The following is a 13,549-nucleotide window of genomic DNA, read 5'->3' as shown; positions in this document are numbered from 1 at the left end:
TTTATTTTATTTTATTTTATTATTTTATTTTATTTTATTTTATTTTATATATATATTTTTTTTTTGAGACAGAATTTTGCTCTTGCTGCCCAGTCTGGATGGAGTGCAATGGCGTGATCTCGGCTCACTGCAACCTCTGCCTCCCAGGTTCAAGCGATTCTCCTGCCTCAGCCTCCCGAGTAGCTGGGATTACAGGCATGCACCACTATGCCCAGCTAATTTTGTTTTTTTAGTAGAGACGGGGTTTCTCCATGTTGGTCAGGCTGGTCTCTAGCTCCCGACCTCAGATGATCCGCCCACCTCGGCCTCTCAAAGTGCTGGGATTACAGGCATGAACCACCACGCCCGCCTATGTTTTTTTTTTCTTAGATGGGGTCACTCTGTCACCCAGACTGAAGTGCAGTGGCACAATCTCAGCTCACTGCAACCTCCGCCTCCCGGGCTCAATCGATCCTCCTACCTCAGCCTTAAGGGTAGCTGGGACCACAAGTGCACACCACCATTTCTAATTGTAGAAACCAGTTTTGAGCAGACCATGAGGTCACACAGGAGGCAACACGGACAGTTTCCACTCTATTAAATGATTCCTGCCGTGTGCGGTGGCTCGTGCCTGTAATCCCAGCACTTTGGGAAGCCAAGAGTTCAAGACCAGGCTGGCCAACATGGCGAAACCCCATCTCTACTAAAAATACAAAAAAAAAAAAATTAGCTGGGTGTGGTGGCGGGCACCTATAAGGCTGGCCAACACGGCAAAATAAGGTCTCTACTGAGATTGCACCATTGCACTGCAGCCTGGGCAACGGAGCAAGACTTTGTCTCAAAAAAAAAAAAGAAGATTCCTAAACTCAATATTAAAACCTGGGATTCTTGGCACCCAGTTTCTATTAAAGTTGGACCCATTCTGTCCAACAGCTCAAAACAAAAATGCAATATAATGTGTAGATAAGAAAAGGTAAATCTATTTGTCCCATCAGAAGCATTACTCTGGGTCAACAGGAACATAAGAATGAAAGCAGCAACAATGTTTATCTAGCTCATAACTGAATCCCCAGTGTCTACAACAGTACCTGACACATAAATAGGTACCAATTAATATTTATCTCATAAACATGCATTCTATGCCTTCAGGGATCTCTTTTAATAATATACCTCTCAAAAATGAAGACTTCAGCAGGACACAGTGGCTCACGTCTATAATCCCAGCACTTTGGGAAGCTGAGAGGGGTGGATCACAAGGTCAGAAGTTTGAGACCAGCCTGGCTAACATGGGGAACTCCGTCTCTACTAAAAATACAAAAAATTAGCCAGGGGTGGTGGCACGTGCCTGTAGTCCCAGCTGCTCGGGAGGTCGAGGCAGGAGAATCTCTTGAACCCAAGAGGTGGAGTTTACAGTGACCCGAGATCGCACCAACTGCACTCCAGCCTAGGAGACAGAGCAAGACTTTGTCTCAAAAAATAACATAACATAACATAACATAACATAAGGAAGAGTTCACAATGAGACCCTGCAAGTATCTGTGAGGCCTATACCATTGCTCAGCTACACCACCAGCAGGACTGCCAGAAAATACACAGGGGAACTTGTTTGGCTTTCCCCAAGAGGGCTTTGAGTCACAATTAACCTTAAGAACAGCACTAGTTGGGCGTGGTGGCTCACGCCTGTAATCCTAGCACTTCAAGAAGCTGAGGCAGGTGGATCACCTGAGGCTGAGGCAGGAGGATCACCTAAGGCCAGGAGTTCGAAACCAGCCTGGCCAACATGGTGAAACCCCATCTCTACTAAAAATACAAAAATTAACCAGGAGTGGTGGCACATGTCTATAACGCCAACTACTTAAGAGGCTGAGGCACGGGAATCTCTTGAACCCAGGAGGCAGAAGTTGTAGTGAACTGAGATCGCACCACTGCATTCCAGCCTGGGCAACAGAGCGAGACTCCAATCTTGGGAACAACAACAACAACAAAAAAGAACAGCACTAAACCCAGTAATGAAGGAGAGAATCCTCCCAGTCTCCCCACTCCCTTCACAGAGAAAATGTGCAAATCCCCAATTAACTTACCAAGTGTCGGATCCCATTCCAGGTATGATACATGAGAGGGAAGACGAGTGCAAACTTAGCTGTGTGGATCAGTGCTGGCCCCAGACACAGGGACTTCACGAGTTCCAAATAAGACTCAAAGTTCCCAGGGAGTAACAGGGCCGACATGCCAAAAAGAGAGACCCCTGAGGAGAAAACCAAGTAGCTCGTCACGGCTGCTCACAAGTTACAACTAATATGACACAAAAAACTGGGACCCCTGGCACCTCATACAATTCTAAACCATTTTGAAATGGAGAAGATTTTTGTTTTGTTTTTTTCTTGAGACAGAGTCTCATTCTGTCACCCAGGCTGGAGTGCAGTGATGCAATTTTGGCTCACTGCAACCTCCACCTCCCAAGTTCAAGCGATTCTCCTGCTTCGGCCTCCTGAGTAGCAAGGATGACAGGCGCCCACCAAAACACCCAGCTAATTTTTGTATTTTTATATACGGGGTTTCACCAAGTTGGCCAGGCTGGTCTCGAACTCCTGACCTCAAGTGATCTGCCCACCTTTGCCTCCCAAAGTGCTGAGATTACAGGTATGAGCCACTGCGCCTGGCCTTGAAAAGGAGAAGATTTAAACTCATGTTCAAGTTTATAGTGGGAGACAGACTACTTGGGATCTGATCATAAACTAAATGTGCCATATGTTTTAGTACATTATTCCTCCTTTCAACATCCCTCTCATTAAAAACTTCACCTGTGGCCGGGCGTGGTGGCTCAAGCCTATAATCCCAGCACTTTGGGAGGCCAAGACGGGCGGATCACGAGGTCAGGAGATCCAGACCATCCTGGCTAACACGGTGAAACCCCATCACTACTAAAAAATACAAAAAATTAGCCAGGCGAGGTGGCGGGCGCCTGTAGTCCCAGCTACTCAGGAGGCTGAGGCAGGAGAATGGCATGAACCCGGGAGGCGGAGCTTGCAGTGAGCTGAGATCTGGCCACAGCACTCCAGCCTGTGCGGCAGAGCGAGACTCCGTCTCAAAAAAAAACTTCACCTGCCAGTTCAGAAGTCATGCCTTGCTATATCATCTAGTTCATCATCTAAGTAAGAAAAGGTAAAAACAGTGTACTCAGTTCAGAGAAGAGTGAGAAAAAAAATTAAGTTCTCTTTTTTTTTTTTTGAGACAGAGTCTTGCTCTGTTGCCCAGGCTAGAGTACCGTGGTGTGATCTCGGCTCACTGCAACCTCTGCCTCCTGGGTTCAAGCGATTCTTGTGCCTCAGCCTCCCAAGTAGCTGGCCTTAGAGATGCATGCCACCACACCTCGCTAATTTTTGTATTTTTAGTAGACACAGGGTTTTGCCATGTTGTCTAGGCTGGTTCGAACTCCTGGCCTCAAGTGATTTGCTCACCTTGGCCTCCCAAAGTGCTGGGATTAGCAGCATGAGCCACTGCGCCTGGCCCATTTTTTATCTTTATTTTCTAGTGTTGCTACCTCTGAAGAGAGAAAAAATTTAAAATCATTCAAATCTCTATTACACAAAAATTTAAATTAAAATGAATTAGAGACCTAAATGCTAGAGCTAAAACTATAAAACTCTCAGTAGAAAGCACAGAAACAAATCTTCATGATCTTGGATTAGGCAGTGGTTTCACAGATGACACCAAAGTCATAAATGACAAAAGAAAAAACAGATGAATTGGATTTCATCAAAATTACTAACTTCTGTGCTGCAAATAATACCATCAAGAAAGTAAAAGGACAACCCAAAGGAATGGGAGAAAATATTTGCAAATCACGGAGGACTTTTATACAGAATACATAAAGAACTCTTACAACTCAATTAATAAAATGACAAATGGATCTGAATAGACATCTTTCCAAGGAAGATAAATAAACAGCCAATCAGTGCATGAACAGATGCTTAACATCATTAGCCATTAGACAAATGCAAATCAAAACCATAGTGACATAATATAAATACTATGTGTATATATTTGGAAGATTATTTCCCTATGTGAAAGAAAAAGTATGAATACTTTAATGTCTGACAGGGCTACATTATTTGTTGGAGCTCAGTGACTATCAACCACCAATGACTGACAAATCAAGTATAACAAATATGAAACTCAAATTAGAAATAAGATGTTATCTCGGCTGGTGCGGTAGCTCATGCCTGTAATCCCAACACTTTGGGGGGCCGAGGTGGGCAGATTATTTGAGGTGAGGAGTTCAAGCAGCCTGGGCAACATGGTGAAACCCCATCTCTACTAAAAATACAAAAATTAGCCAGTTGTGGTGGCACATGCCTGTAGTCCCAGCTACTCGGGAGGCTGAGGCAGGAGAAACCCTTGAACCCAGGAGGCGGAGGTTGCAGTGAGCTGAGATCGCACCACTGCACTCCAGCCTGGGCAATAGAGTGAGGCTCCATCTCAAAAAAACACAAACACACACACACACACACACACACACACACACACACAAAGAAATAAGACGTCATCTGTAAAATGGGAATAAAATTTAAAAAAAAAAGAAAAAGAAAAAAATAAGAGGCCAGTTGTTTCCTATAATCACCAAAAAATATTTTGGGGAAGCAAAAAAGAGTAACCACACCACAACTCCCAGAGACCCTGATTTGACAGTTTAGGATCATTGCTAGAACTGTGGTTTCCAAACTGTACACCAAGCTGCCCTGGGGTACCACAGCAAACTCACAGGTCCTACAGGATACTTTACATATTCAAATGAACCACAGTGATACTTAACATCTGTTGGTCATCATGTGAACCACTACGAGCTCAAGGTAGTTCGGTTTCAACATTAGATGTTAGATTTCTTACAATGATCACATCTTTGCAAAGCTGGGTTTTCAACAAAAATGAAGCACTGTGTGAAAATCAGTATGGAACAAGAAATGAGGCTAGTAGTGTCCAATCTGATTTCTAAGGTTGGAGGAGTTGTATAATATCCAACAGCATATATATCCCATTAGTAAGTAATTATGATTGGCTGGGTATGGTGGTTCTAACTATCTTTTGAATTTCAGTGCCAACACAAAGCTCTGAAACTTCAATAGCCAAACATATGCCTTAGATATCTGGGCAAACTCATCCCTGATCTAGGCACCAAATGGGACAGCAGGCTCATAGCTGAGTCCTAGGGATGGCCACATACCAACATTAACCAACAGAAGACCAGACCCTGATATGGTGTTACCCTAGGATAACACCACCTACTCTCAAACGACCTACGAGCGTTAAAACTCATGGAAATGCTAGGATGTGAGTAACAGTGTCTTCAGCTTTTGTCTTCCTATGAATAATACAGAATTATGTCAATTAGTTTAATCAATTCAAAAAGAGAAGACTGCCTCTAAATAAGTCAAATGTTTCCAAAATCATTCTACTACTACATACCCCCACGCCAATTTTTTCTTTTCTTTTCTTTTTTTTTTCTTTGAGATGGAGTCTCGCTCTGTCGCCCAGACTGGAGTGCAGTGGCACAAACTCAGCTCACAGCAACCTCCGCCTCTCAGGTTCAAGCAATTCTACTGCCTTAGCCTCCAGAGTAGCTGGGACTACAGGCGTGTGCCACCACGCCCAGCTAATGTTTTTGTATTTTTAGTAGAGACAAGGTTTCACTACGTTAGCCAGGCTGGTCTCAAACTCCTGACCTCAGGTGATCCACTCACCTTGGCCTCCCACCCGCCTCAGCCACTTCAGTTTCTTAAGCTCTTAAATGAAGATTCTCCTGTTTCTCAAATTATTATGAGGGTTAAATAATTATGTAAATGTTCAATAAATAATGGCTACAGCAATAGTCGTATTTGAATTAGGTGGTGTTTTTCTGATGGGTTGAGTCCTTAAACAAAAAACATAAAATGATACAGTGTCTGGATATACACAGAATAATGGTTATTTCTGACTGGTGGGATTATGGGTAACTTTTCTAAGTACACATTTCTATAATATTTTCCTTCTTGGCAATATGTTCTTATAATCAGGAAAAAAAATTTTTTTATACAAATCTCTGGGAGGTCAAGGAGATCTGGAATTATTACCAGATTCCAACCCAGATATAATTAGGAGAGAGATCATGTTGGCTGGCTGCCTCACTAATTTTTCAAAAAAGGCTCCACCTCTTCAAACAGGAATATTAATCAGTTAATTCAATTGAAAGCTACTTTAGCCAAAGCTTTAACCATTACAAATGAAAAACATATGAGAATTAAATATGAGATTTTCTGAATTCTCCTCTGATGTTCGGTATACTGGGAATCAGGAAACTGACCCCACCACGCCTAGAACCTGAGTGCCTCAGGAGAGTCCTCTAACAGCTAAACAATTTCAATTGGGAAAATAAAGCCACTGAAGCTGTCCCATCTAATCACTAAGAAAAATTAAATGGTGCTTTTTCTTGACTGCCAAGACCAGTTCCTGCTGGCCCCACCCCAGTTAAGTCCTATATATGTAACTGTGCAGACTGTCAGCAAGTCCTATTGTTACTTCCAGAAGTCATCATAAGCTCTTTCAGACACTTCTTCCTAGCAAGCCCCTGCAGATGTCACAGCAAATGAAAAGAAAACATCTAAAAGAGCCTTCATGAAGCTGTCCAACTGATGATTAAAACTTAGTGTGACAGCATGTAACTGTTCTTTTATTTACAGTGTTGTTACACTAATCTCATCATGATGTATTCTACCCATCTGCTTCCCCACAGATTCTCTCTCAAGGTCAAGAGTATTCATGCAGTGAGGTAAAATAAAGCATTTCTGAGAAGCATTTTCTCTTCTGGTGGGAGTTTTGCCAGGTCATCCCAACTTGGTAATGCAAGGACTAGATGTAGCAGTCAGCAGTTGTGAAATAGGAAGGGCTGAGAAGGACTTTATAAACTACAAATAATCACACATTTTCTGAGAGGTATAAGATTAACTATTCTGATTATTAATGTAAATAATAATCACCACCAAGCCTGTATTGGGAATTTCATATACAGTATTTAATTTTTATAATCCTTAACAGGCATTATTTTAAGTAGAAAAAGAAATGATAATGTAGCAGACTGAAAAGTAACTACAAGATCTCTCAAGAGATCTCAAAGATGACAAGAACTCTTGTTGCATTTTCTACAGCCCAAGGCCTACCTTCAGGCTTGTCAAAATTACAAGAGACTAAAGTATAGAAGATAGATGGCAAAACCTCTTCTAATAACCAAAATCCAAAACCTAGAAAGCCAAATTAAAAACTAGCAGATTACAGCAAATGGAGGAAATAATTTTGACAGAAATGTCATTTAGGCCAAGCTGAGGCTAGATAAACCAGAATCACACGTGCACCACACACACTTCTCCACTGACTAGATAATTTGTGCCTTCCAGGTTCAATGTCTCTCTCCTTTGACTCTAGAGAATAAACACTGAATATTTGGTTCCTTGGCCTTCTCTTGTTTCCTTTTTTGTTTCTGATTACCCATTTCCCTCTTACTGTCGCCACCACTCATCTCATTCTTTGTCCGTCCCAAGAGGCAGGTCAAACCCAGATGCCTACAGGAGCCGAACAGATGTGTGAATCAAGCAGAGTATAAGGCAATTAAGGCCATATAGACTAGTGGTGCTCATAGAAAACTGCTGGACAGGGGAAGTATGTATGTTCCACCTAAACGCACTCAAATTCCATTTCTTTTCATCACAGTACAAAGAAACAAAGTATATCTGTTGACCAAGCATGGCCCACAGGCTGCCAGTTTGTATCCTGAGAAAGAATATAATACTACCAACTGAATTATTGCCTTACTTAATTTCAATCACATTCTGATCTTATGTCTCTAACACATTTGGGTTATCTTGATTTTTTTTAAAAAATACCTTTATTTGGTATAATTGAAACATGAAAAAATTGTACATATTTAATGCATATGTTTTTATGAGTCTGGAACTTTCATTGATGTTTTCAGCTACACTACATTACTCAGTGGCATGTATAAACTTTTCTTTTTCTCAAATGGAGAGCAAATCATATCCACTGTGAAAGAATCTATACTAGTTTCAAGCTCTCTAAATTCTAACTGTTGCCCCATACACGGCAAAAAGGTATTATCAAGGCTGGGCATGGTGGCTCATGCCTGTAATCCCAGCACTTTGGGAGGCCAAGGTAAGCGGATCGCTTGAGCTCAGGAGTTGAGACCAGCCTGGGCAACACTGTGAAACTTCATCTCTATTTTTAAAAAATTGTTTAAAAACTAGGCCGGGCACATGGCACACTCCTGTAAACCTAGTACTTTGGGAGGCCGAGGCAGGTGGATCACCTGCAGTAAGGAGTTCAAGACCAGCCTGGCCAACATGGTGAAACCCTGTCTCTACTAAAAACACAAAATTAGCTGGGCATGGTGATGTGTGCCTGTAAGCCTAGCTACTGGGGAAGCTGAGGCAGGAGAATCACTTGAACCAGGGAGGCGGAGGTTGCAGTGAGCCGAGATTATGCCACTGCACTCCAGCCTGGGAGACAAGAGCGAAACTTGGTCTCAAAAAAATTTTTTAAACTAAAGAGAAAAAAAAGGTATTATCCAAATTTGTGGACAAAAAAACTGAGGCTTGGTGGCAGGTGTAGTGACAAATAACTTTTTCAAGGTAAAGTCTCACAGTTAGTGACAGAGTTAGAACTGAATTCAGATCGGCCTCATTCCAAAGTCTGCAATTTTTCACTTTTTCAGAGATGGAGTCTCACTCCGTTGCCCAGGCTGGAGTGCAGTGGTCGGATCTCAGCTCACTGCAAGCTCCGCCTCCTGAGTTTAGGCCATTCTCCTGCCTCAGCCTCCCGAGTAATTTTTTGTATTTTTTTAGTAGAGATGGGGTTTCACCGGGTTAGCCAGGATGGTCTCGATCTCCTGACCTACTGATCTGCCCGTCTTGGCCTCCCAAAGTACTGGGATTACAGGCTTGAGCCACCGCGCCTGGCCAATTTTTCACTTTTTCTATACTCAGTCTGAATAACCAGGATTTCTAAAATATAACAGATGATATGTAAGAATCAATAACTAATATCCCATCTCATGACAGGCCCAGAGGAAAAACACAGTCATTTTCAAAGCCCATCAGTTACTTTATGAATCTAAATCTTTTGGCTTTTCTAGAGAATAGGCTACCTGCCTGAGCAGCAGGTTTGCCTACAAATTCAGGCAATCTCTCATGAAAGTTCTGATTCTTCCATCTGACCCTGTTTTTACTTTATTTTTTATTTTTATTTTTGAGATAAAGTCTTGCTTTGTCACCCACGCTAGAGTGCAGTGGCATGATCTCGGCTCACTGCAACCTCTGCCTCCTAGGTTTAAGCGATTCTCATGCTTCAGTCTCCCAAGTAGCCCAGATTACAGGAATGTGCCACCTACACCCAGCTAATTTTTTGTATTTTTAGTAGAGATGGGATTTAGCCATGTTAGCCAGGTTGTACTCAAACTCCTGGCCTTAAGCAATCCACCTGCCTTGGCCTCCAAAGTGCGGTGTTTACAAGCGTGAGCCACGGCACCTGGCCTGACTCTGTTTTTAAAGACTACCCAAAACATTCAAGACCATTCTTATATCCATCCAAGCTAATTATACAATTCATATACAGATATATGAATATCTGTATATATTGGTTCAAAGCTTAAAATATCTGTTGTTTAGCATCTTTATTCTCTCTTCCTAATCTCATGCTTTATGTTATATGTTTTATCTGTTATTTACGCTTTCCTAGACTCATTCATTATTGCAGCTTCAGCTATCTGCCATTCTCAAAGCATGTACCTAATTTCAACTAGACTTTTTCTGTCACTATGAAAAATCCTGAGTATTTTTTTTTTTTTTTCTTATTTATTTTTGAGACAGTCTCGCTCTGTCACCCAGGCTGGAGTGCACTGGTGCAATCCTAGCTCACTGCAACCTCTGCCTTCCAGGTTCAATCAATTCTCCTGGCTTAGCCTCCCAAGTAACTGGGATTATAGCCACGTGCCACCACAACTGGTTAATTTTTTTTTTTTTTTGTATTTTTAATAGAGATAGGGTTTCACCATGTTGGCCAGGCTGGTCTCAAACTCCTGATCTCAGGTGATCCACCCGCCTTGGCCTCCCAAAGTGCTGGGATTACAGCCGTGAGCCACCGCACCCAGCCCTAAGTATTTTAATCCTTATGAAACCTAAGCAATGGAAGAGTGCTATTAGTCTCCTCTTTCAACCTTTTAAAACATTGTAGGCCAGGTAGAGTAGCTCATGCCTGGAATCCCAGTACTTTGGGAGGCAGAGGCAGGCGGATCACTTGAGGTCAGGAGTTCAAGACCAGCCTGGCCAACATGGTGAAACCCTGTCACTATTAAAAATACAAAAATTAGCCAGGCATGGTGGCACACACCTGTAGTCCCAACTGCTCGGGAGGTTGAAGCAGGAGAATTGCTTGAACCTGGGAGGAGACAGAGGCACAGCGGGCCACGATGGCGCTATTGCACTCCAGCCTGGGCAACAGGGCAAGACTCCATCTCAAAAAAACAAGCAAAAATTTTAAAGTTCCATTTCAATAAATTCTATTTTAAAGTCAAACTAGTGTTAACATGTTTTTTAAAATTTATATATTAGCCATAAAATCTCTATAGTTAAAATAAATAATTTATTTTGTATTTATCCAGGCCAGCTTGTCCTGTTACTGGAACTAAAGAGAACATGAACTTTTAATGACTTATCATGGTCTACAGCATGGCAATCAGAGTCCTTCACCATCTGGCCCACTTTCTAGCCTTATCTTCCATCACTTCTCCCATAAACATAATTTTTTTTTTTTTTGAGTCTCACTCTGTCATCAGGCTGGAGTGCAGTGGCGTGATCTTGGCTCACTGCAACCTCCGCCTCCTGGGTTCAAGCGATTCTCTGCCTCAGCCTCCCGAGTAGCTGGGACTACAGTCGCACACCACCACGCCCGGCTAATTTTTGTATTTTTAGTAGAGATGGGGTTTCACCATGTTGGCCAGGATGGTCTCAATCTCTTGACCTTGTGATCCACTTGTCTTGGCCTCCCAAAGTGCTGGGATTACAGGTGTGAGCCATCGCACCCGACCCCATAAACACCATTCTTAAGAAACAGACCTCAGCTAGGTGTGGTGGCTTGGAATGGTGGTAGGTGCCTGTAATCCCAGCTACTTGGGAGGCTGAGGAAGAGAACTGCTTGAACCCGGGAGGCGGAGGTTGCAGTGAGCCGAGATTGCACCACTGCACTCCAGCCTGGGCGACAGAGCAAGACTCCATCTCCATCTCAAAAAAAAAAAAAAAAAAAAAAAAAAAAAAAAACCAACTAAAAATTATCCAATGATCCGGGTGATTTCCAATCCCTATACCTTTCCATAAAAGAATTTTTCTGTTGGAATGCCCTCCTCTACCTCCTCTTCACAAACTCTCCTGTTCACGCTTCTTTCAAGCGTTCTAACTCCCTTAGATCACAGTCAACTCCGTGTCCTGAGTTCTGCAACCATGGATTCTGCATCTGTGGATATACAACTAACTGTGGATTGAAAATACTGGGTTGGGGAAATGAATGGTTTTATCTGTACTGAACATGTACAGACTTTTTTTTCCTTGTCATTATTCCATAAACAATATAACCATTTNAAAAAAAAAAAAAAAAAAAAAAAAAGAAACAGACCTCATCATAATTATCCAATGATCCGGGTGATTTCCAATCCCTATACCTTTCCATAAAAGAATTTTTCTGTTGGAATGCCCTCCTCTACCTCCTCTTCACAAACTCTCCTGTTCACGCTTCTTTCAAGCGTTCTAACTCCCTTAGATCACAGTCAACTCCGTGTCCTGAGTTCTGCAACCATGGATTCTGCATCTGTGGATATACAACTAACTGTGGATTGAAAATACTGGGTTGGGGAAATGAATGGTTTTATCTGTACTGAACATGTACAGACTTTTTTTTCCTTGTCATTATTCCATAAACAATATAACCATTTACATAGCATTTACATTGTATTAGGTATTATAAGTAATCTAGAGATGATTTTAAGTGTATAACATACATAGGATATATCCAAATACCACATCCTTTTATATAAGGGACTTGGGTATCTGTAGATTTTGGTATCTGAAGAGGAATCCTGGAACCAATCTCCAACAGATAATAAGGGACGACTGTACTTGTTGGTTTCTCCTCTGGGGTCTCATATATCTTATTAAAAAGTTATCATGGCCAGGCAAGGTGGCTCACGCCTGTAATCCCAGCACTTTGGGAGGCCAAGGTGAACAGAACACCTGAGGTCGGGAGTTCGAGACCAGCCTGACCAACATGGAGAAATCCTGTCTCTACTAAAAAATACAAAATTAACCGGGCATGGTGGTGCGTGACTGTAATCCCAGCTACTTGGGAGGTTGAGGCAGGAGAATCACTTGAACCTGGGAGGCAGAGTTGCGGTGAGCTGAGATCGCACTATAGCACTCCAGTCTGGGCAACAAGAGCAAAACTCCGTCTCAAAAAAAAAAAAAGCTATCACAGAGAATTATAAATATTTGTCTTACTCCTTAGATTCCTCTATCTTTGAGAGCAGAGACTATGTATTATCCCTATCTAATTTCTAATGCTTAATAGGAGGTTAATTAGAAGGTAGGAAAAATGAACACTTCTAAGTGACCACTATGAGCAAAGTGATTTACATGGGTATGCTCATTTAGTAAATAAAGATTTTCTAAGCACCTATTGAGTGCTAGAGGGTATGAATGGTAAATAAGATAGAGTACCCACTCTTTTAAGACTTTACAGTCTAAAAAAAGACACAGATTTGGCTGGGCGGGGTGGCTCACGCCTGCAATCCCAGCACTTTGGGAGGCCCAGGTGGGCAGATTGCTTGAGGTCAGGAGTTCGAGATCAGCCTGGCCAAATAGTGAGACCCTGTCTCTACTAAAAAACATTAGCTGTGCATGGTGATGGGTGCCTGTAATCCCAGCTACCTGGGAGGCTGAGGCAGAAGAATTGCTTGAACCTTGGAGGCAGAGGTTGCAGTGAGCCGAGATCACGCCACTGCACTCCAGCCTGGGCAACAGGGCAAGGCTCTGTCTCAAAAAAAAAAAAAAAAAGGCAAAAAAACACAGATTTATAAAACGTTAGCAAATAAAATAATTACAACTGCCAGGCGCAGTGGCTCACACCTGTAATCCCAGCACTTTGGGAGGCCGAGGTGGGCAGATCACAAGGTCAGGAGATTGAGACCATCCCGGCTAACACGGTGAAACCCCGTCTCTACTAAAAACACAAAAAATTAGCCAGGCGTGGTGGCGGGCGCCTGTAGTCCCAGCTGCTGGGGAGGCTAAGGCAGGAGAATGGCGTGAACCCGGGAGGCGGAGCTTGCAGTGAGCCAAGATCACGCCACTGCACTCCAGCCTGGGCAGCAGAGCGAGACTCCGTCTCATAACATAACATAACATAGCATAACATAACATAACATAAAATAACATAAGATAAAAAAATAAAAAATAAAAAAATAAAAAAATTTAAAAATTAAAAAAAT

General features: G+C 42.4%; 1 protein-coding gene across 1 annotated transcript in view; it reads right to left on the bottom strand.

Annotated features, from left to right (window-relative positions):
• Positions 1 to 979: 979 nt before the first annotated feature.
• The window catches only part of SDHC (succinate dehydrogenase complex subunit C), a 43,626-nt gene continuing 31,056 nt past the window's right edge, over positions 980 to 13,549 (bottom strand). Inside the window, exons 5-7 of the mRNA XM_017860812.1 lie at positions 2,061 to 2,224; positions 1,387 to 1,423; positions 980 to 984 (exon numbers count right to left, since the gene is read on the bottom strand). Coding sequence (XP_017716301.1) covers positions 980 to 984; positions 1,387 to 1,423; positions 2,061 to 2,224 — 206 coding nt within the window. The remainder of the gene's footprint in view (positions 985 to 1,386; positions 1,424 to 2,060; positions 2,225 to 13,549) is intronic.

The sequence above is a fragment of the Rhinopithecus bieti genome, unplaced genomic scaffold (genome assembly GCF_001698545.2).
Source record: "Rhinopithecus bieti isolate Rb0 unplaced genomic scaffold, ASM169854v2 scaffold_57365, whole genome shotgun sequence".
Classification (NCBI taxonomy): domain Eukaryota; kingdom Metazoa; phylum Chordata; class Mammalia; order Primates; family Cercopithecidae; genus Rhinopithecus; species Rhinopithecus bieti.
Note: the sequence above shows the minus strand (reverse complement) of the source record. Positions and strands in the feature narration are given on the sequence as shown.